Source organism: Bufo bufo, chromosome 5 (genome assembly GCF_905171765.1).
Source record: "Bufo bufo chromosome 5, aBufBuf1.1, whole genome shotgun sequence".
NCBI classification, from domain to species: Eukaryota; Metazoa; Chordata; class Amphibia; order Anura; family Bufonidae; genus Bufo; species Bufo bufo.
Genome location: NC_053393.1, coordinates 200,976,486 through 201,001,638, shown reverse-complemented (window position 1 = coordinate 201,001,638; position 25,153 = coordinate 200,976,486). Strand labels below are relative to the sequence as shown.

The 25,153-nt window shown below is 40.0% G+C and overlaps 1 protein-coding gene across 4 annotated transcripts in view; it reads right to left on the bottom strand.

Annotated features, from left to right (window-relative positions):
- Positions 1–25,153, bottom strand: part of LOC121002730 (collagen alpha-6(VI) chain-like) — a 252,655-nt gene that overhangs the window by 122,992 nt on the left and 104,510 nt on the right. For all 4 annotated transcript variants that reach the window (XM_040434224.1, XM_040434223.1, XM_040434225.1 and 1 more), the window contains exons 11-19: positions 24,311–24,892; positions 19,675–20,024; positions 17,194–17,272; positions 10,755–10,900; positions 10,572–10,664; positions 6,556–6,609; positions 4,366–4,437; positions 3,698–3,724; positions 3,253–3,297 (exon numbers count right to left, since the gene is read on the bottom strand). In XM_040434224.1, coding sequence (XP_040290158.1) covers positions 3,253–3,297; positions 3,698–3,724; positions 4,366–4,437; positions 6,556–6,609; positions 10,572–10,664; positions 10,755–10,900; positions 17,194–17,272; positions 19,675–20,024; positions 24,311–24,892 — 1,448 coding nt within the window. The remainder of the gene's footprint in view (positions 1–3,252; positions 3,298–3,697; positions 3,725–4,365; positions 4,438–6,555; positions 6,610–10,571; positions 10,665–10,754; positions 10,901–17,193; positions 17,273–19,674; positions 20,025–24,310; positions 24,893–25,153) is intronic.

The window sequence follows — 25,153 nt, the reverse complement described above, 5'->3', positions numbered from 1 at the left end:
CCTGTCTCATACCCTGGGGTCCTATTAAGGCTGTACAGAGGAGGAGATGAAAGCTGAAGGTTGTCTTTCTTACTGCTGTAACCTGCAGCCAACTCTTTTTCCACAGAACATGGAAGTAAAAGTTCTTGCCCAGAATATTTCACCTACAGTTCTAACCCTCATACCATTATTTTGAAAGCTAAGATTCTAAAGTTTCTAAGCTTTATGATATCAGGATGTCTGCTATATTCCTTATATTCTAGTATTGACAAGCATTTAATTATAATTTTTATCACTCCTTGCCATTAACTGTTCACAATACTACTAATAATTAATAATTCTTAATAACTACTAATTAAAACAAGAATAATACTTGTATCTGAAAGGTAAGAAGTTGACTTATTTATTAATAATATAGAAGATTTGAATAATATCACTGTTTCTATTTTTGCAGATGACGCCAAGCTACAAGCTAACTTGAACACTCTGAACATTTGGGCAATTTGGATAAATGTAAAGTAATTTATCTGGGCACTAATGATTGAAATGCATCATATGTCCTAGGGCAGGGGTCAGCAACCTCCGGTACTCCAGCTGTTGTGAAACTACAACTCCCAGCATGCTCTATTCACTTCAAGCAAGTGTGCATACTGGGAGTCATAGTTTCACCACAGCTGGAGTGCTGAAGGTTCCCGATCGCTGTCCTAAGGGAAGTAACACTGGAAGAATCACTTGTAGAGAAGGATTTGGGTGTCCATGGAGATCATAGATTAAATAACAGCTTACAATGTCAATCAGCTTCTTGTGTTAAAAGATGCATGGAGTTGCCGGGCAGAGATGTAATATTACCACTTTTACAAAATGTTGGTGCCGCCACATTTAGAACATATGTACATATTATTTCTGTGCGACAGTTCATAGAAAGGATGCCGTGGAGTTGGAAAAAAGTACAAAGAAGGGCAACTAAACTGATAAGTAGTGATGAGCGGCAGGGGCAATATTCGAATTCGCAATATTTCACAAATATTTGGCCGAATATTCGTCATAAATTATTTATATTATTTTCTTGATTGCGAAAATCAGCAATGTAATATTCACGTAATGCGTGCGCAATACAGGCGTGGGTCACTGTTGCTACATTTTTTAAGCTGCTAGAAGTTTCCTGAGACTGAAGAAAATGATTGGCACGTGAGAATATTACAATAGCTTTATATGCAGATAGAGTGCTCCAATATATTCGCGATTGCGCAAATTCGCAATTAATGATGCGCCTATTTTTGCGCAATATGTGCAACTTCACATTATAGCAGGTCTGACTACATATTACTGATTGGTGCAAGTATTGTTGTGAACTTCTGACATCACAGCACTATGTACAGTTCAGACCAAAAGTTTGGACACACCTTCTCATTCAAAGAGTTTTCTTTATTTTCATGACTATGAAGGCATCAAAACTATGAATTAACACATGTGAAATTATATACATAACAAACAAGTGTGAAACAAATGAAAATATGTCATATTCTAGGTTCTTCAAAGTAGCCACCTTTTGCTTTGATTACTGCTTTGCACACTCTTGGCATTCTCTTGATGAGCTTCAAGAGGTAGACCCCTGAAATGGTCTTCCAACAGTCTTGAAGGAGTTCCCAGAAATACTTAGCACTTGTTGGCCCTTTTGCCTTAACTCTGCGGTCCAGCTCACCCCAAACCATCTCGATTGGGTTCAGGTCCGGTGACTGTGGAGGCCAGGTCATCTGGCGCAGCATCCCATCACTCTCCTTCATGGTCAAATAGCCCTTACTTTCAAAGTTTTCCCAATTTTTCGGCTGACTGACTGACTTTCATTTCTTAAAGTAATGATAGCCACTCGTTTTTCTTTACTTAGCTGCTTTTTTCTTGCCATAATACAAATTCTAACAGTCTATTCAGTAGGACTATCAGCTGTGTATCCCCCTGACTTCTCCTCAACGCAACTGATGGTCCCAACCCCATTTATAAGGCAAGAAATTCCACTTATTAAACCTGACAGGGCACACCTGTGAAGTGAAAACCATTTCAGGGGACTACCTCTTGAAGCTCATCAAGAGAATGCCAAGAATGTGCAAAGCAGTAATCAAAGCAAAAGGTGGCTACTTTGAAGAACCTAGAATATGACATATTTTCAGTTGTTTCACACTTGTTTGTTATGTATATAATTCCACATGTGTTAATTCATAGTTTTGATGCCTTCAGTGTGAATCTACAATTTTCATAGTCATGAAAATAAAGAAAACTCTTTGAATGAGAAGGTGTGTCCAAACTTTTGGTCTGTACTGTATGTAGCATGTATATATGGACAGCAGAACCTATCACACTGTCTAACACCCTGCACTGGAACCTAATGTTACTAACTAACTATCTAATGTAATTAAACAGTAAAGCACGGAGCACAGCAATGACACTGCTGTCTCTCTCAGAACTCCATAAAACTACAGAAAATGGCTGCTGTGGAGGTTCTTATTTAGTAAGTGGTAGACAACTTTCCTATTGGTTGCTAGGGATGTTGCTAAGATCAGACAAAGACATTGGAGCCTTCTCATTGGCCCATAAGCAAGAAGGGAGGTTACTGATGAAAAAAAAAAAACTAGAATATTCAAGAATACGAATATATAGCACTATATTCTAAATCTTCGCGAATTTTCAAAGTGGCGATATTCGCGATTAAAATTCGAGATTCGAATATTCGCGTCCAACACTAATGATAAGGGGGATGGAGGGTCTAATTTATGAGGAAAGATAAAAATAATTACATTTATTTGGTTTTAAAAAGAGGCATCTAAGAGGAGACATGATTAACCTATATAAATATATAAATGGCCTGTACAAAACATCTTGTGAAAAATAGTTCTATGTGAAATCCCATAAAAGAAAAAGGGGGCACTGCCTCCGTATGGAAAAAGAAAAGTTCAGTCTCCAGAGTCATCAAAGCTTCTTTACCATAAGAACCATAAATCTGTGGAATAGTCTACCTCAGGAAAAGGTCACTTCAGGAACTGTGAACAGTTCTAAAAAAGGCTTAGATGATTTCTTAGAACTAATATGCATTATTGTTTATAAAGATGTGAAGAATTCTTGCTTATCATTCCTCTTCCCGTAATTTACATCCCCACATGTCCCTTGGCTGAATGTCATGAAAATATGTCTCTGTTCAACCATACTATGTAACTACTGTATATGAGTTGATGTATTAGCTCATTGTTTTATTTAATGGAATTCTTAAATGCTTTAATTTACCTGTTCGCCAGGCACACCATCAATACCATGATCCCCATCATCTCCCTACAAAACATAAACCAGTGTTAAGTGACATAGAACATTCAAATTACAAATGAAAATAATTATTTTACAGATTGTACTGTACAACCTTCATATTACACCTATAAAAGCAGAGGAGCAATATTTACTGTTGAGCTAATCTGTATTTATGATGTCTCTGTTGCTCTATATACTGTATGATTTATAGTAAAAGCAATGTTCTTTTGTGAAGGATAGATAGCTAGATAGATAGATAAATAGATAGATAGATAGATAGATAGATAGATAGATAGATAGATAGATAGATAGATAGATAGATAGATAGATATAAACATATATCATCAAACATAATTCTAATATCATCTGACCAAATGACTGAATTTCAGAATTGTATCATCATTTTCTGAACCCAATTGAAACTTACTTGATTTCCTCGAAAGCCTCTTCCACCCTAAAAATACAGTAACAATTGGATTATTAAGGATACTATTCATAGTATGGGGTCTTATAAACCACCCTTACAAGCTATTACACTTTAGCACTTTATTGAATCTTTGTTGATACATTGTATTATATAACGCCAACATCGATTAACAAATAAATTCAATTTTACTTGACATATAAATCAATTACAACTACTGTACTATTGAAAAAAAATTTATCCATAAAGAGAAGCTATCAACAAGTCCACATTTTTTGTGTGTTACTATAAACCCAATCTTCCATGAACAACTAGTCTAGAATTAGTGGCATGAGTAGAAATAACTGGGCCCCAAAGCAAATTTTTGAATGCCCCCCAGCAACTTCGTTGCAACCCCCTCCTCCCTAGCAACTGTCACTCCTGCAGTTGTTAAAACAGCTCTATTAGACCAGGCAAGGCAGACACTCAGTCCATTTCCTACATGTATATATTGTATGTCATGTCACTGTATATAATGTCTTGTATAATACTGTTGAGGGGGCCCTGACAGAAATAAATTTTTTCAGTCCTCCTGGGTCGGCCCCTTCTGAGTTCAGGCCTCATCGCAGCCACTTCCTGCGCTTCCACTATAGCTATGCCCCTGTCATGAATATATATTATTGTTAACTTGCCTTTTGTCCTCTAGGCCCATGACAGCCACTTTCTCCACGAGTCCCATTCACTCCACGTGGACCTCTCTCACCCTTAAAAAAATAGAAAATTTAGAATTTCAAATTTATACAGCTTTTATTTACAAGATTTCTAGCATTATATATCAGATAATATCATACGACTGTCCTAAAACAATGCTTGGATACTTTGGACAGTTTAATAGGGTTTTACAAAGCGTCTAACTTCATGGGGTTTTCGCACTACAGCAAATGGAATTTATCATGTACACTAAGTTAATACAAGGTACTTACTAATGTATTGTGATTGTCCATATTGTTACCTTTGCTGGCTTGGTTTATTTTATTTTCCATCAAGTTATACGCTGCTCCTTTCCATGGTTTCGACCACTCCATAATATAGCAGTGGTATCCATGCTTCCACACTATAGGAAAAAGTTCTGGCCTCTCTGTAGACCGCGAGAGTACACATAGGCCAACATTTTTTTTTTATAATGTGCAAGCACGGCCACTACTGCTGGATTGCATGGTGGTCAGAACCCCTGGAAACAAGCAGTGCATGTCTACTTTCACACTCGCGTTTTGGCTTTCTGCTTGTGAGATCCGTTCAGGGCTCTCACAAGCGGTCCAAAACGGATCAGTTTGCATTCTAATGCATTCTTAATGCAGAAGGATTCGCTCAGAATGCATCAGTTTGCATCAGTTCAGTCTCCATTCCCCTTTGTAGAAGGACACCAAAACGCTACTTGCAGTGTTTTTGTGTCCGTCTGATGAAACTGAGCCAAACGGATCAGTCCTGGCACACAATGTAAGTCAAAGGGGACGGATCCGTTTTTACTGACGCAATCTAACACAATAGAATATGGATCCTTCCTCCATTGACTTTCAAGACTGATCCGTCTTAGTTATGTTAAAGATAATACAAACAGATCCGTTCAGAGCGCGAGTGTGAAAGTAGCCTATATGTGGTGGAAAAATGTATCCAGCCAGCAAAGGAGGCAATATGGATAATCACAATACATTAATAAGTGCCTTGTATTAGGTTTACTGTATGTACATGATAAATGCCATTTGCTGAAGTTAGACAACCCCTTTAAATTTAACAGCCAGTATAATCTCTTAAACAAAGTGTACCTTGTTCTTCAGAGGCAACCATCAAGGGGGCCTATCTCCACAAAGAGGTAATGCACATTTATGGATGAGTATGAATGATGAAAAGGGAGGCTGTAAAGGATTAGTGCGACTCCATATGTTGCCATGGAGCTCAATGGTTACTTATTGTAACCCAAGTGAAAGAGTTTAATTTTTTTATCATAATTTGGATTGTGAAAAATGTACTTCAATATAAAAGCTGTATGAAGGTTCCCACCACTGAAAGGGGGATATTTTTCTAGTCGTCAAAGTATGACTGATTTAGGCCTCATGCACACGACGTTCAGTTTTTTGCGGTCCGCAAACCGTGGTTCCGCAAAAAACGGAAGCCGCCCGTGTGCCTTTTTGCAATTTGCGGAACGGAACGGGCGTCCCATTGTAGAAATACCTATTCTTGTCCGCAAAACGGACAAGAATAGGACATGCTATATTTTTTTTTGCGGGGCCACGGAATGGAGCAACGGATGCAGACAGCACACTGAGTGCTGTCCGCATCTTTTGCAGCCCCATTGAAGTGAATGGGTCCGCATCCAAGCCGCAAAAACTGCAGCTCGGATGCGGACCAAAACAACGGCCGTGTGCATGAGGCCTTACTCAATGTTTTCTGCTACTTGTCTTCCTAGACCAGAGACCTGGGATCATTCAGTAGAGAGGGCCGTATTCCCCAGTATATCTATCCTGCCTCAATCCCAAGCTAGCTAAGCAGCACACATCCAACTTGAGTTTCAATACAGTAAGAAAGCCTAGACATTAGTATAAAAAGTATAAAGTTGAAGCTTATTAGTTATTATGATAATTTTTAGCTTTCATTCCAAACTATGCTGTAATGGAAAGATGTCCCAATGAATAGGATTATACATTTTCCAAACTAATGTCAAATCTTATTTAGCAGATTTTTTTTCCAAGCATATGCTTGTGCTGAAGGAGCCTGGATATACAATGTCATGGTGTTTTATTGCACAGTGCTTAAAAGTTGACTAGGGTCTTTTATTCTCATTTGAATACATTTATACAAATACATTTTTTTATTGTTATACTTACCATCCCACCTTCTTCACCGGGATGTCCTTGAGAGCCCTTTGTCCCAGGTCTTCCCTAGTTACAGAAAAAATAATTGTAATACAGAAATCTTCAAATTCTAAGGCTTTGTTCAATTTGTGCCAGAAAAAATATTAATAGGTTCAATGGGGTCTAACGGACAGCGCTGTTGTCCATCAGTTTGACTTTCAAAAATTACAGAAAGACCTAGATAGGCTGGTAGCATTGGTAAGAACATGGCAGGTGAAATTTAATGTTGATATATGTAAAGTAAAGTAATTCACCTAAGACCACACTAATCATATGGCTGCATACAGAATAAATGGAATAAAATTGGGGACAACAGAAGAAGAAAAGGATTTGGGTACTCTGGTTACAAGTAAGCTAAGCAGCAGTACTCAATGCCAGATAGCAGCTGTAAAAGCAAATAATATTTTAGGGTGTATAAAAAGAAAGAGGTAGTGGGTTTAGAGAAGGGCAACCAGATTATTAAATGGAATGGAAGGTCTATCTTATAATGAAAGGCTTAAAATTTGGGTTTGTTCAGTTTGGAAAAAAGACACCTTAGAGGTGATCTCATTTACATGTATAGATACATGTGTGATCAGTACAAAGAACTGGGACATTATTTATTTAATCCAAGGACTTTACAAAGGACCAGGGGACATTCAATATATGTGGAGGGAAGACGATTCATATATCAATACAGGAAAGGGTTCTTTACATTAAGAGTAGTCAAACTATGAAATGGCAGATACTATGTTAGCATTTAAAGAAGGGCCGGGTGCTTATCTAATAGTAAACGGCATTGAGGGTTATAATTAAGCTAACAATTAAAGGGGTCTGGATTTAGAGCTGAACCTGGACATATCACCTTCTTCACCCAGGCAGCCCCTTTGAGATGAGCATTGGAGCATTTCATTTCATTTATGGTTTTTCTGCAGGTCTCTGCTAGACAGAGGCTCCCACCCAGTGGCGTCGCTAGGGGGGGCGAGGGGGGGCAATAGCCCCCCCTATGTTGTCCTTTCCCCCCCCGGTTGCCCCCCCCCGCTGATTCCCCCAGGTGAATACTAATGAGCGCTTCCATTATGGAAGCGCTCATTAGAACCGAGAGACCAGGAAGTGGTGAAAGCTCTGTACTTACCACTTCCTGGTCCTCGGCTGTCGGCTGTGCAGGGCTGCGCACAGCACGAGGGCGCTCTGTGACCTCACGCTGTGCGCGCCAGTTCAGAGCACAGTCGACTGAGGAGAGGCAGGCGGCGTCCAGGAGCAGGAGAGGTAAGTGATTTTTTATTTTATAAAATATGTGGCTGCTGGGGGCATAAGGGGGCTAATGATGAGAGGCATTTGGGGGGCTAATGATGAGAGGCATTTGGGGGGCTAATGATGAGAGGCATTTGGGGGGCTAATGATGAGAGGCATATGGGGGCTAATGATGAGAGGCATAAGGGGGCTAATGATGAGAGGCCTATGGGGGCTAATCATGAGAGGCATATGGGGGCTAATGATGAGGCATATGGGGGCTAATAATGAGAGGCATAAGGGGGCTAATGATGAGAGGCATTTGAGGGTCTAATGATGAGAGGCATAAGGGGGCTAATGATGAGAGGCATTTGGGGGGCTAATGATGAGAGGCATAAGGGGGCTAATGATGAGAGGCATTTGGGGGGCTAATGATGAGAGGCATATGGGGCTAATGATGAGAGGCATTTGGGGGGCTAATGATGAGAGGCATATGGGGCTAATGATGAGAGGCATTTGGGGGGCTAATGATGAGAGGCATTTGGGGGCTAATGATGAGAGGCATTTGGGGGACTAATGATGAGAGGCATTTGGGGGGCTAATGATGAGAGGCATATGGGGGCTAATGATGAGAGGCATAAGGGGGCTAATGATGAGAGGCATATGGGGGGCTAATGATGAGAGGCATTTGGGGGGCTAATGATGAGAGGCATTTGGGGGGCTAATGATGAGAGGCATTTGGGGGCTAATGATGAGAGGCATTTGGGGGGCTAATGATGAGAGGCATTTGGGGGGCTAATGATGAGAGGCATATGGGGGCTAATGATGAGAGGCATATGGGGGCTAATGATGAGAGGCATAAGGGGGCTAATGATGAGAGGCATATGGGGGGCTAATGATGAGAGGCATATGGGGGGCTAATGATGAGAGGCATTTGGGGGGCTAATGATGAGAGGCATTTGGGGGGCTAATGATGAGAGGCATATGGGGGCTAATGATGAGAGGCAGCATATGGGGGCTAATGAGGCATAAGGGCTGATATGGGGGCTAATGAGGCATAAGGGCTGATATGGGGGCTAATGAGGCATAAGGGCTGATATGGGGGCTAATGAGGCATAAGGGCTGATATGGGGGCTAATGAGGCATAAGGGCTGATATGGGGGCTAATGAGGCATAAGGGCTGATATGGGGGTTAATGAGGCATAAGGGCTGATATGGGGGCTAATGAGAGGCATGGGGGCTGATATGGGAGTGATGAGAGGCATAATGGGGGCTAATAAGAGGCATAATAACAGTGTCATCCACAGATGCCCCCATAACAGTGTGTCTTCCACAGATCCACCATAACAGTGCGCCTGCGCACTGATGAGAGACAGAAAGAAGGGGAAAGAATACGCAGAAGCAAGCAGAGGACGGCACAGCAGACGACTGAATGGCTTCTTTTGTAAGTAAATAGTTTTAGTATAAATGTATCCCTGCAGACCGCAATTCTCTGGTATTTTGTAATCTTATTTATATATACTTAATTTGTTTTTGCCCCCCCATTTTTGACTGTGGTATCTTTGTGCCCCCCCTATATATTGTTCCTAGAGTCGCCACTGCTCCCACCTAGCAGTGTTCCCCGTGACGTCACCGGCACTAATGGGTGGGCTTTAGCCATGCCCTATCCTGTAAAACGGGCTATGGCACATTTGTGCTGGTGACATCACCGGCAACACTGCTAGGTGGAAGCCTCCTCCTAGCAGTGTAAAAATGTAAACAAAAAGCCGAGGGCTTGCCTAGGTGAAAAAGGGATGAACCCAGACAACCCCTTTAATGTAGTATATTGTTAAAGGTTGAACTTGATGGGCCTGTGTCCTTTTTAAACCCATGTAACTACAGCATGTCTTTTTTTTTTTTTATATATTGTGATTTGGACTTATATCCCAAGTCATTATTTCAAGACTTATTTAAAGGACCTGAAACTGACTTATAATGTAGCCATCCAATAGGTGGCCCTAAGGAGTCAGATTTTGTCCTCCTGCATAAAAGCTTATTTACATTCTCCTTTCCCCAGGAAGCATTGCCTGGCATCCTGAATCCTGATCCCTTGGGACATATAAAAATTTAGTTATATACTTTTTACAGAATTGATTGCAGGTTAGTATAGGATCATAGAAATGCCAGAATTGTTCTTTTATATTTTAAGTGTTTTATATTCATTGTGCCTTTGAGTGTAAAATGGGAAAAATTGACCTTAAATCCAATATAAGCATTTACGAGGGAATAATTCATGGAATAAAGTCATGCCAATTAGATTAAGAAAATTTAAACGTAAAGAAAATTAAAAAATTATCACAAAAATCTTATACCATAAGAGATGTAAAAAGGTTTTCTGTACAGGTGAAACTTTTATTTTCTACTGTTTGTATTTACTGTAGATTGTTGGAATTGACAACTAGCAAAAAGTAAATCAAATAGCAAGGTAAAAAACAGCTAATAAATATCAAAAAGACTTTTGGAAGTTAAGTCAGAAATGTATATATATTTTATTAACTGTATACTACATATTTATGTCTCTATAGTTGGATTCTATAGAGAGAATGGTTCATGGATGGTTCATGGATGCAAACCTATGTTTCTGTTAGAACTAGTGAAACAAATGCAGCATGCTCCATAACATGCAATATCATGCAAGCATTTTCATTGAACATCACTGGAGGGCAGAATGTATTGCATTACAAATGCACCATATGGTGGCTCACAATGTTCACAGTTTTGCCATAAGCTCTACTTACTTTCAGTCCTGGAGGGCCAGGTAGACCACGAGGACCATCTTGCCCAGAGCATTTGCAAATAACATTACAACATTTTCTTTCAGCAACTGTGTCCTATTGGAAGGCAAAAATAATTAATTATAAAATATATATATATAACATAAATATCATAAGTAAAATTTCTAGTTCTATTCTTCAACTTACAATTTCTTTCAACATTACACTTGGTAGCTCATAAATTCCAATGCTCAGAGGTTGATGGTAAGAGAACCCTCTGCCAAATTCTATTTCTTGCAATTCATTTAAATTCTGAGCATCTTCCAGACCAATCAGTAATAAACCATCCAGGCCTGGAAAACAAAAGAATATGATATACATTTCATGCAGGCTCTTAAATTTTTTGTAATGGCATATTTGCAAAGTAGCATATTCTCAGCTGACCCCCAAAGTGCATGTAGATTAAGGATGAGCGAACTGGTTCTACCGATTTGGAATTCAGTCGGAACTTCTCAAAAAGTTCTTAATAAGTTGAACCCAAATTTTTTGTTAATTAGCTGCCAGATGTTAGACATGGTAATTTATCTAGCCTACAATAGTTGTCATGTATATGAACTGATCTCTACAATAGAAATAGTACCCACACAGAGGTCCCCACAAAAGCCTTGCAACTAGAAATGTTGTTTTCATTTGCTTGTCTCTGGTTAAGAGCTTTTGTCCTGAAAGAGCTACGTGCAGGTGTGAAAACTGGCTTAGCTGTTTTTCTAGCTATACCATGTTAGCATATTCAAAAGACAGGAAAGCATCTCTATGAAAATAATGCAGTGCTCATTGCTGCTGTGTTCACATCAGAGTTTAGCCTTTCCATTCTGCTGCTCTGTTACAGCAATGGAAAGGATGGAGCCTATGGACTCCATAGACTCTAATGGGATATGTTAGGTTTCCATAAAGGAGATAGTTTTTGAAGTGGAGACAAATGCTGGACTTTTTTCTTTGCTTCAAAAACCATCCCCTGAAGGAAACCTAATAGATCCCATTATAGTCTATGGGATCTGTAGGCTCTGTTCAGCTCAGTTATGTGTCAAATACGTCCTTTACGTTCTTCTGCTCCTATAAAGGCTAAATGCTGATGTGAACACAGTCTTACTGTTTACTTACTTGCTGTGCAGCAAGTATAATTATGATTCCTGCTGTCTCACTTTAATGGGACAGTTCCTTCCTATTTACCCGTGAATACATCATCAGTATACCAAGGCAAATAACATCTTTAGCAACTTTAGACAAAGTAACCTTCAACTGAATGTGAGACGAGAATTATAATATTCTACAAAGCTTACACGTCTCTCAATGAAACTTGTAAGAAGAACAAGAGAACCAAAATGTCTCAAGATGTACCAAGCAGTGGTGGTTAACTTCCCTTGTGGGATACTCATTGGGGTGCTCTTTATTAGTAGGGAGACAGAAAAATAAGCATGAGTATTGTATGACTATTTTCTAGGAAGAGCGTATGCAAATCATATATATTTCAACTGGCATGAGAAAAGATTAGCATACCTTTCTGTTTTGGAAGAAAAGCTAATTTGGATATTTTTCACAGAAAGCCAAATTATGCAAATTAGCTTAACTGACAAAAAAGGAAAAGATAACCTAAAAAGAACACATCAACAATATCAGCACTGCATTTTTTCAAACATAAAATTGTCAGAAACACTTTTCTGTTCTTTAAATATGCTTATGTAGCAAAGCGAAAAACAATAGCTAAGTCAGCCTTACATCTGCAAACAGCTCTTTCATGAAAAAAAAAGCCCTTAATCAGATAAAAGCAGATAAAAACAATATTTCTAGATCCAAAGTCTTAGGGGGAACCTCTGGGTGGGTAATATTTATTTTATGGAGAGCAGTTGATACACGTGATGACTATTGTTGGCTACACAACGCTTCTCTTGATTTCTGGGTAACATAGATACAAATTATCTTGTCTATTATCTCCCAGCATCAAATAATAAGAAACTAATTTGAATATATTTCCAAGCAACTCTGAAGGGCATCAATACTGGCCTACAATACTACGCACATATACTCTGCATAGTAGGGGCATAGCCTGGTCTACAATACTGCACACACGTACTCTGCATACCATGGGCTCTCCGTAAAGAAAAAGATTACCCCTTAAACAACACATATATACTGTTGGGAAACACAGAATTACAGTTTATAAACACAAAATTTAGAAAAGTTGAGACTTTGATGAGGAATAGTTTTTAATTACATTGATTTAAAAGATAAAAATTATAAAAAATAAATAAAAATTATGATTATATAAGCAATTGAATAGTGATATAGTTAAGTGCTGTGGTGGGCATGGGTGCAATGTTTTCCTGCCCCAGATTTCCCTCTCATAGGCTTCAGGTCTAGTGCCTGACACATAGAAACATAGAAACATAGAATGTGTCGGCAGATAAGAACCATTTGGCCCATCTAGTCTGCCCAATATACTGAATCCTATGAATAGCCCTTGGCCCTATCTTATATGAAGGATGGCCTTATGCCTATCCCATGCATCCTTAAACTCCTTTACTGTATTTGCAGCTACCACTTCTGCAGGAAGGCTATTCCATGCATCCACTACTCTCTCAGTAAAGTAATACTTCCTTATATTACTTTTAAACCTTTGCCCATCTAATTTAAAACTGTGTCCTCTTGTGGTAGTTTTTCTTCTTTTAAATATGCTCTCCTCCATGTGGCACGATTCATCATGGCGCTGCCTGGGCCAGTTCGAAAGGGACATGCACTGCATCACTGACAGCTGCATGAAGGTAAGTATTTCAGTTTATTTTATTTTTTTATTTGGCACCATGTTTTTAGGGTGCTTTATAGGGACATCTACTGGGGGCACTAAATAGGGAGCATTTTATGTTCTGGCACAGAGAAGGGGGCATTTTTTGTACTGACAAGCATTTTAAGGTGGTATTTTTTGCACTGGCATGTATTATAAAGGGGCATTTTTTGCACTGGCACACATTATAAGGGGGCTTTTTTGCTATTTTTGTGCTTTTGCACATTATAAGGGGGCATCTTTGTACTGGTGCACATTATAAGGGAGTATTTTTTGTACTGGTGCACATTATAAGGATGTATTTTTTGTACTGGTTCACATTGTAAGGTGGTATTTTTGCATGGGACATGCAAAATAAGGGGGTATACCTCAGTACCAAACCCAACTTTGGATTTCGATTTTGAAATGTTTTTGAAGATGCAGAAATTATTACCAAATTCATTCACCAAAGTGTTGTGCGACTTCGGATGAAACAAATTTTGTCTCCTCGATGCAAAACATTTTAATGCCGTAAGGAGACAGGTCTCCGTACAGCATTAAAACAAATAAATAATCATGGCGGTCTGGTCTGAATTGAGAAGACGAGGAAAGAGAATGTCTACATCAGAGGAGACGTCACTGGTTTTAAGATGTATGGGGTGCTGTATTACCCTGTATGTTTTGTAGCTTTGCATGTCATTTTATTTTTCAAGTATGTCTTTAATATTATAGCTAGGGGGAAGTGGTTTAGTTGAGAATTTGGCATAGGGAGTGCTGTTTCAATTTTTGCCGCAGGCAGCAGAAAGGCTAGGTGCTCCCCTGTTCCTTATCACAAAGCACTGAGGGAAGGAGGGCCAAAGATGAACTCCTGCATCAGGGCCCATGAGCCTTTAGCTATTCCCCTAACTCTGGGGCAGACTTACTAGGCCTGTGGATAGTTCAAATGGTCACTAATTTTTCACACCTATTTACATAAATCAATAGTGTAAGCAATCCGAAGATTTGTAATAGGTTTTATCAGTGAGAAATATCTAGTTCTCCTGTTATCAGCTGTTTACCAGTTCTCCCTCTCCACCCCCGCTAATTGCTTTTCACTTTGAAAAATGTCAGGACAGGATCATCTTTGCAGAAGGATTATATTACACATGTCAATGCAAGTCTAAGGAGAGAGGAAAGGAGTGAGCAGGAAATGAGTGAAACAGGCAAAACCAGAGAGACTGCTTCATTCACAAAAACATAGGTCAGTATTTCTCTGTAATGTCCTCCATTATCCTGGGGCTGCTTCTGAGTGACTTTTAAATAGTTAGAATGCATCTTCTCCTTTACTCTCTGTGTGTGCAGTGAATGACAGCTAGTCCATACACTATGTCCATAAAATACTAGCTAAAAGTGATATAATGCGCAGAAATAGTGTTATTTCTGTACACACAGTTCTGAGTAATGTAAAGCTTGCTGAAAGCTCAGTGTCGCTTTAAGCTTAGGCATGCTGTATGATAAATGTATTGCAGGGATAAACACTTTTGTCTAACTTTATACTAGAGATGAGCAAAGTTATGGAAAATTCGATTCGGCCGCTTCACCGAATTTCACAAATTTTGTATGTCGGGTGCAATGATGGAGAACTGGCCGGCGTGGTGACATCATACGTCATCGCGTGAGACATTTTGCGCGATAACTTCAAGATGGTTGTGGCTGGCTCTTTGGGCGCAAGTGGATGAGGGGAGTATGTATTTTTTTTTTTTACGCTATTTCAGAGAAAATGGATTTGTTGACACGAAGTGTGAGGAAATTTAGATTCGCAGCAAATCAAATTTCTCCTGAAATTCGGATCGAAATCCACTTTGGATACTTCGATTTGCTTAACACTACTCTACACTGAAAATTTTTACTCAGAATTATGCCACAGTTTTGGCACAAATGTTTGGCACATCTTGGCTCCTTTCCAAAGAATCCCTACCACTAAGAGCTGCCCCCTTTTGTTAGAAAAGGTTGTAGAAACCACAGATGCAACAATTTGCACCACATTGCAGACACATTAGTAAATCTTGGCATCTCTTCATACATTATTTTTGTTAATTTATTTTCTCAGTTATACAGAAGAATATCCTAATTTATACACTAAATATATAGGCCCGAGGTATGCAACTGTCTGCTATACAGTTACATACATCACCCACTGATTCTCATGTTTTTTTTAAAAGTATAAACACATTGTGGCTTAGCTGGAGGGGCATGGCCTTACGCCGCCCACCGCATTTACTATAACTTTCGCCAGAAAGTGACGGAAGATATAGCTGAAGTTTCTGGTGCACAGCAGCACCTGACTTGTTAAGAGGCTTCTGCCTCTTTATAAATAAGGCACATCTTATGCCAGTGTGGGGAGATCAGGACTGGTGGAAGAATGTGCCAGTCTTAATAAATGTTCCTTGTAATGTCTAATACAATCACATACGGGACAGATTTACTGTTGAAATCTGTGCCAAATAATTATTGCACTTGTTTTGCACTATAGTTATTAAGTTTTTTTAGACTTTTTTTGCACCTTTTCTTTCAATGAGGAATGACTTTGTAAAAAGTGGCTGTGGCTTCAAAGGAAACTTGCATGACTTAAAATGTGACATTGTGCACTAAAATTGTGCACACTTTTTGGTTTTCGTTAACCCAACAAATAGGTAAAGTTAGACTGGACAGTCTACAGATGCACCACATTTATTTTCTAGCCTTAGCCACTGCAATGAATCTGGAGCAGTCAAAGGCCACTTGCACTCGAAGGATATGGCTTGTATTTCAGTTTTTTATCCGATTCGTATTAGTTTTTTTTTGTGTTCAAGTTGCATCTGAGTGTATTCAGTTTTTTACTGATCTGATAGACTTTAATAGGTGGCTTAGATCAGTGAAAATGGACATGACTAGGACATGTCCTAAAAATATCGGAAAGATCCTAAGGGTCCTTGCATCCACGACCGATATGGTTTCTGTTTCAGTATTTGATCTGATCCGTATCCGCTATTTTGTGTCTGAGTTGCATCCGAGTGTATTCAGTTTTTCACTGATTTGATAGACTTTAATGGATCAGTGAAAAGAGACATAAAAAGCATATGTTCCTATAATATTGGAACGGATACACGGATCTATTAAAGGGCATCTGTCAGCAGATTTGTATATATGAAACTGGCTGACCTGTTGCATGTGCGTTTGGCAGCTGAAGACATCTGTGTTGGTCCCATGTTCATATGTGCCCTCATTGCTGAGGAAAATTAAGTTTTAATATATGCAAATGAGGCTGTGCAAGGCGCTTACGACAATCTATTGGTAAATCTGTAAATCTGCCATTTCAGCTCAGCACAGAGAAAAGGACTCCATATTTTTAATAAAGACCAATTGAAAAAATGATTTTTAGCTCATAATAAGTACAATGCAGTAATAAAAAAAATGTCCCCAAAGGTGTACATAACCTTTAAGAACAAGGACAGAGAAGCGTTTACGTAGTGTGCTTTCTCTCCTCGCTGCAGGACACAGACTCAATAGAAAACCTATGTACTTGTCTCAAGTCTGTCTCCTGCAGCAAGGAGAAAAAACACGTTATGTCAGCTCTTCTCTCTCCTTGTTTCAGTGATCGGGGGGATCTCAGCATTCCTTCCAATCATAACCTTTGATATGTCGCTATGACAAATATCAAAAGTTTTTTGAGAGCTCAGTGACACTTCAAATCCTGCTCAGTAGAGTAAGTATGTAATGTCTGGTAATGAGATAAAGCGCTCTTAATCGGATTCTCTTTTTGGAGTGTAACATACAGGCACAATATTCAAAGCCAGTTATACTTTTGCAAACCTTTTCTACGGAGGGATTCAGATGTCAACTTGAGTGTCTCCACAGTATCATCCAAGCCATCAGTGAAAATGATGATAACCTAGACATCAACACATTAATCCTTAACATAAAGGCTTAAATAAGTTTCATTCACATGGTAACTTATTAAAAAGATATTGCAGTTTCAGCAGATAAATGTTATACATTTTCCAGTATACTCTGTATGAATTCCGATTTTAACATCTCAGGGTACTTTCACACTTGCGCTTTTCTTTTCCGGCACTGAGTTCCGTCAAAAGGGCTGAATGCCGGAAAAGAACTGATCAGGTATATCCCCATGCATTCTGAATGGAGAGTAATCCGTTCAGGATGCATCAGGATGTCTGACATTCAGTCATTTTGACTGATCAGGCAAAAGATAAAACTGCAGCATGCTACGGTTTTATCTCTGGCCAAAAAAACGGAACACTTATCTGAATGCCGGATTCGGCATTTTTTTCCATAGGAATGTATTAGTGCCAGATTCGGCATTCAAAATACCGGAATGCCGGATACGTCCTTCTGGTCTGTGCATGCGCAGACTGAAAAAAAGGTGATAAAAAATAAATGCTGGATCAGTTTTGCCGGAGAACACCGGAATGACGGATCCGGCATTTCAATGCATTTTTCTGACTTATCAGGCATTTTTAAGACTGATCAGGATTCTGATCAGGCTTACAAATGCCATCAGTTGGCATACGTTTTGCCGGATCTAGCAGGAAGTTCCGGCGACGGAACTGCTTGCCGGATCACTCTGCCGCAAGTGTGAAAGTAGCCTTAGTTTTCTGTCATTTAGTAGGAATCATTATTGTTTTTTCAAGTGGCTAAAAATCTGTCCAAGGTCACTTGGCTCATTACAGTTATGTTGCTGCTATCAGAGCTTCATCTTGTAAGGAGCTTTCCATTGTGTTTCTATCATATGAGCATATTAAAGTTAAATGTCAAAAAATAAGTAACATTAAAATGCTTCAAGGGGTTACATCACTTCAGCAAGTGGCATTTATCATGTAGAGAAAGTTAATACAAGCCACTTATTAATGTATTGTGATTCTCCATATTGCTTTCTTTGCTGGCTGGATTCATTTTTCTATCACATTATACAGTGTTCATTTCCATGGTTACAGACCACCCTCAAATCCATCAGTGGTGGTTGTGCTTGCACACTATAGTAAAAAGTGCCAGTCTCTCTGGTGTCCAGGGCCATGGGAATGATGGGAGCGCACAAAAGCTAGTTCTTTTTCCTATATTGTGCAAGCACGGCCACCGATGCTGGATTGCAGGGTGTTCTGTAACCATGGAAACAAACTGTGTATAATGTGATGGAAAAATGAATCCAGCCAGCAAAGGAGGCAATATGCATAATAACAGTATATTAGAAAGTTACTTGTATTAACTTTCTCTACATGAAAAATGCCACTTACTGAATAAGACAACCCCTTAATGTGATCCCTTAAGAGCGAACTCCAGCTTTCACAGACCCATAAGTACCTATTAGGCCTCAAAAGGTCCACCCATTCAAAAAATAGAGAGGCTCCAGAGTGCTTTCCAAACACCAAAAAGATGTCCTCACTCTCCCTCCCTCTCTGAATGCCTTCCACTGGTGTTTCCTGCAGTGCCTGCTACAGGTACCCCTTGGGATCCGGCTGCAGATGTTTTCATAAAGTGTCAAGATGATATTATATAGTGTCATAGATGCACTTAAACAGTTCTAGGAATACCCCTGTACAGTGCCATAGATGTCCCAAAACTATGATAAGGATGACCTTAAAGAGGTTGTCCGTTCTTTATCAATATCAGAACGGCGGGGGTCCCACACCTGGCACCCCCGATGACATTCAGCTGTACTTGGAGATGGTGCGCGCAGTGCGCATGTGCCATCTCCCTTCTCTCTTCTTGCTCCCCGCTGTATGTCTATGGGACAGCAGCAGTGGACAGGAAGTGAGACCGCACATGCACACTGCGTGCCCTGTCTCCCTGTACAGCTGATTGACGGGGGTGCCGGGTGTCGGACCCCCTCCGATCTGATATTGATGACCTATCCTGAGGATAGGTCATCAATATTAAAAAGCCCAGACAACCGCTTTAAACAGCCCAAACCTGCAGATGTGTCTTTCCTTACCTTTCCTTTTGGTGTGATATATCATGACAACCAGCTTTTCAAAACAAGATTTTGTGGCATTATGTCAGAAGATGTCTATGCTGTTTGTGCCTATGTGCAGCCACCTCAAGGGTTCTGCTAGCATGTCACAGTATTGTATTCAATTTCGATAAGGACATTGAAATCTTAAACCAAATTAGAGCTGAGGTAAGAATGAATACAGCTGAACCTCCTGTGCTGGGCTGGGTTTCTCAATATCTGACATGGTGCATTTACATGTATACATCGTTTTTTTTGTGTCTCCTCAGCATAAAATATAAAGATTACATTTGATAGAAAATGTTTTTAGGTAATAGTTTTCTCACCTTTGCTCTCTGTGTAGACAATGTCCTAAATTTTGTCCAAAGTGCTTCAAGAGATCTAACATTTAAAAATGTATCCACAGATGCCTGTGCATTTATGAATTTCCTGAGGATGTCTTCATTATAGTTTTCAAAGTCAGAATCAAAATAAAATGAGCCATCGAGACTTGGAACTGCAAAGCTGAAGGTAACGTTTAACTGCGATCCAGAGGCGCAGCTGAGGTTGCCCAAGGTTGACACGTGTTTCATCAGTTCAGGGAGGTAGCGATTCAGTTTCTGTTGGAGCTCAGAAGCAGTAGATGGTCTAGCTCTTCTAGAATAGTCAACAGCTACTGTAATATCAACGCGGCAATCTGCGGTAAGAAGTAAATGAAATCAGGGTCTTTACAGGCAATATTTACAGTGTTCCATTGCAGTATGATTGTACATGGAATGGTTTCAGGCGGCCATACTGTTGCCCAATTTTTTATATTTACATTACAACCGTAATACCTGGAAAGCCCCTTTAAAGGGGTTGTCTCACTTCAGCAAATGTCCTTTATCATATAGAGAAAGTTAATACAAGGCACTTAATAATGTATTGTGATTGTCCATATTGCCTCCTCTGCTGAGTTAATTCATTTTTCCATCACATTATACACTGCTCGTTTCCATAATTCCGACCACCCTGTAATCCAGCAGGGGTGGCTGTGCTTGCAGAATATAGGAAAAGGTTCCAGCTTCTCCAGTGGGCGGGACCACGGGAGTGAACATAGTCCAGCACGTTTTTCTACAGTGTGCAAGCATGGCCAGCACTGCTGGATTGCAGGGTGGTCATAACCATGGAAACGAGCAGTGTACAATGTGATAGCAAAATTTATCAACCCAGCAGAGGAGGCAATTTCTGACTATAGAGAAGTGTAATTGTTGGAAGACGTGTTTTCCACTTTCATTTTTTATTGCTACTTAAAGGGACACTGACAGGCCCTATAAACATATTTAGTTATTCAGTCATGCAGTCATAGATCTATTAAAGTGTATTCCAATGATATAAGAGTACCCCCTGTCCGCATTGTAAACCATGTAAAAACTGCATGCGCCGGCACCCTGGCACCCTCCCAAGCCTGTAATTGAATCTAGCGCTCTTCTCTCGGGCGCTGGATTCAATTATAGGCTTGGGAGGTTGCCGGCGCATGTGCAGATGGTCCGATTGAGGCCGATGCCCATAAGTAGCTATCGGGCATGCGCGGCAACTGACAGGATCGGGGAATGTAAGAGCCGCCCAGCGCAGTGAATAATAATGAGCTGGGCGGCGCTAGGAAGCGACAGTTGAGGCGCGGCTGGGCACGAAGGTAGGAGAAAAAACGCCCCTTGGGCATAAAGAAATGTGATTGACAGATGAATAATAAAGTGGTTTTTACATGGTTTACATTGCGGACAGGGGGTACTCTTATATCATTGGAATACACTTTAATAGACCTATGACGGCATAGGAATAACTAAATATGTTTATAGGGCCTGTCAGTGTCCCTTTAAAGGTTTTGTCTCACTTCAGCAAATAGCATTTATTATCTAGAAGAAGTTAATACAAGGCACTTTCTAATGTATTGTGATCATCCATATTGCTTCCTTTGCTGGATTCATTTTTCCATCACATTATACCAGGCTCGTTTCCATGGTTACGACCACCTTGCAATTCATCAGTGGTGGTCCTGCTTGCACATTATAGGAAAAAGCGCTGTCCTATTTGGTGGTCAGGACCATGGGAACGCACATAGGCTCGTGCTTTTTCCTGTAGTGTGCAAGCACGACCACCACTGATGAATTGCAGGGTGGCCGTAACCATGGAAATGAGAAGTGTATAATGTGATGGAAAAATTAATCCAGACAGCAAAGTAAGCATTATGGATAATCACAATACATTAGGAAGTGCCTTGTAAAAACTTTGCCTACATGATAAATGCCATTTGCTGAAGTGACACAACCCCTTTAAGGCGTAAAAGTACAACATAGCCACCTACACAACGATTTAAATGTAACAGATAACATTGAAAGTTCAAAAGAGCTGTGCATATCTGTTATATTATGCCTAAATAGTTTCTAGAAAAATTTGGCAATCTGTGTATAGACCTAATGGATTTGACAAATATTAATAAAAATAGTGTTTGTTTTTTTTTGTTTCACCGTTTTTTAATGTTTACATTGGCTGATGTATTAAAATAATACATTAGAAAAAATAATGGCAGCATGACGAAAGGTATCACAAAAAAGTTGATTATTTGAATACTGTGCTTATTACGGTAAGTTTTTACTTATGAATTCTCTTCTTATTCTTTATCCTCAATGAACATATTTAAGAAATACAAACTAATAGAAAGGATTTCTAAACATTTTTACATTGCCACTCTGTTGGGATGTTGGGCACTTGTGGTATTCATTGTACTAGGGATCTGGAAATGTGTTGTGGCTTCTATTATAACACAAGAATGAACATTGCCTGACTGGGATGTAGTACGCTTTTAACACAAGTCACATGCAATGCCTAATGCCAACATGTAGTTGACAGCGTTCAAAGCATTCTGTAGGAAGAGCAATAGTGCTCTGGCTCCATCTAGTGTACTTCTGAATAATGCAGGCATACTGCTTATGGGCTACAACACTGAAGTAAAAAATATTCTATTGCACGTTTAAATGCAACTGATGACTTTTATGTACTGTGTGCATCAAATGGGATCAATAATAAGCAGTGTTTTTTTTATACATTGATTATTTTTGCATTTAGACCTAGTACTAAAATTAGAAATGACTCAAAATGAACTTATCAATTTGTTTACTACCAATTAAAATGTAATTACATTTAAAAAGCCAAGTAATATGTGAATTATTTTGATATACATATAGCATTGGCTTTCTTGCAACAAATTCATTCTGTCTTGGCTTTTTGTTTTTACTACTATTATATAGTACATCCAGTAGTTATGAGGACTTGTCATTGCTTCTGCACAATTGTTCATACAGCTGCTAGTTATGCATGTATAATCCAGATAAACACCATTGATCACCCCAGTGGGTGGTTCACAATTAGTCAAAGAATAGCTTTGCAATATTCTTGGAATAATAGTAAAATAATAAGCAAGGCAATAACTTTTGAATCTTTTCATCAACAACCCATCTCCATTCATCAGTAACCAAAACTTGGCATTTTATTACACAAAAGAAAGCCAGCTAGGATAGATATGAGTGAATTGATTCATCTCATCATCAAGGGCTGCCCTTGCAGGGGATGAAGCCACCTGCTGCAAGATTGACAGGGTCAGACATTTAGGCCTCATGCACACGGCCGTTGTTTGTGTCCGCATCCGAGCCGCCGTTTTGGTGCCTAGGATGCGGACCCATTCACTTCAATGGGGTCGCAAAAGATGCGGACAGCACTCCGTGTGCTGTCCGCATCCGTTGCTTCGTTCCGCGGCCCCGCAAAAAAAATATAACATGTCCTATTCTTGTCCGCTCTTTGCGGACAAGAATAGGCATTTATATTGAAAGCAAATTGCGGAACGCGCACGGACGCCATCTGTGTTTTGCGGACCACAAAACACACCACGGTCGTGTGCATGCAGCCTTAGTCTGAAAATTTCCTGCCTGCTTCAGTGCTCCAATAAGCCGAGTAAGGGCAGAAGCTATGCTTTAGCTTTGGAGCAGCTACTGGTATCAGAAGTGTAGTGGCGCCTGTGTAGTCACTTCTCCGAAGCCAAATAAGAGCAGTGGCATATGCAGGAAATAGTCAGGACTGGGCTAAATGTCTGGCCTTGTCGATCTTACGGCAGGTGGGGACTTCTTCACCTGAGAGAACAGATCGCAACAACTGAAGAAGTCTTGATGATGAATCAATTTGTTAGAAATAGAATTAATTCAATCATCTCTAATACAGGCCCCTTTTATAGCAATCTTTGTAAGAAACCCCTTCTATATTGGTGCAGAAATCTTCTCCTCTAGGCCTAGTGGATCCCCTTGTTACCAGGGGTGTTGCTAGGGTCTGAAAACATCTGGGGCGCAAGCCCATTGTGTTGAAATTGCACATTAAAGGGATGCTTAAAGGGGTGTTCTGGTTTATGCAAATGAAGTGCAATACTGCAGACTGCAGTCATTATATAATACAACATTCGGTAACTTTCCATTATCTGTTATGTTTCATTTCCTCACCACTGTAGAAACATTTGCTTGGGCCCTTTAATATTGATGTGCAACCCCACAGATCATCCCCCCACCCCCTTTGTACTTGTTCAGCTGATCCACTACTTGCGGGCTGCGCGGGCATGAGTTCAGTCACTTAGGTGCGCAATACTATCCTGCGGCGCATGATCCCGCGAGACCTGTGACCTCCCGCCGGAGGACAGGATTGCGCACCGAAGTGACTGAACTCATGCCTGTGCAGCCTGCAAGTAGCGGATTAGTGGAACAAGTACACGGGGGGTGGGGGGATGATCTGTGGTGGGTTTCCAAGGTCCAATCAAGATTAAAGGGTCCTGGAATAGCCACATAAAATAAATAAATGCTACCAGCATAACATTCTGGGCACTAAACAAAGCATCTGGGACTCAAGCCCCTAATGTTTTGACCTAACCATGCCCCTGCTTGTTACAATATAAATTTAGCCACTTACCTAATCTTGGTTCATCCCGTGGTTCACAGAGTTCCCTTACAATTTGTCCTCTGATTGAGTCCAGCACTTCAAAGTTTTCCACTAAAAACACATTTGATGGGGTTCCTGCAATCTGAACAAGCTCATAATTATTTGCTGGTATGATGCCAATTCCAATTGAGAAGATTGTTACACCACTGCTCCTCAGCTCAGCAGCCTCTTCATACACTTTATCATGCGAATCTCCATCTGTCATGACTATTAAGTATTGATGGACATTTTGGTTTTTCCGGCTTCCATTGAGAGGATCAAAAAACTGTTTGACGAATTTCAGGGCTGTTCCAGTATAGGTATTCTTTTTCAGTTGGACAATGTTGTCTATGTTTAGTTTCATGGCTGAGCTGGAGAAATGTTCATTCAGGAAGAATTCCTTCTGAGGGTAATCGCTGTACTGGGCCACACCAATATGAACGGCGTTCTGTGCAACAGTGAAACTATCTATTATTTTTTTTATGAAAGATTTTGAAATGTCAAAGTCACTGGGGTTTATGCTTGCTGATCCATCAATGAGGAACACAATATCGATCTGTTCATGGGCACAGTCTGAAAATAAATAAAAACATAACCATTGCATTTGTATGTTATTTGAAAAGAAAATAATTTTAGAGGAGGATCTGACACCTGGGACCCCAGCTGATTAGATGTTGAAGAGACCACTGTGCTCTGGTATGGCCTAGTTGCAAGCACAGCCACTATCCAATGTACAGCGCTGTGCACTTTGCAAGGAAACAGCTGATCAGCAGGTGTGCTAGGTGTCGGACCCCCACTGATCAGATATTGATGAGGATAAATCATGAAAATGAA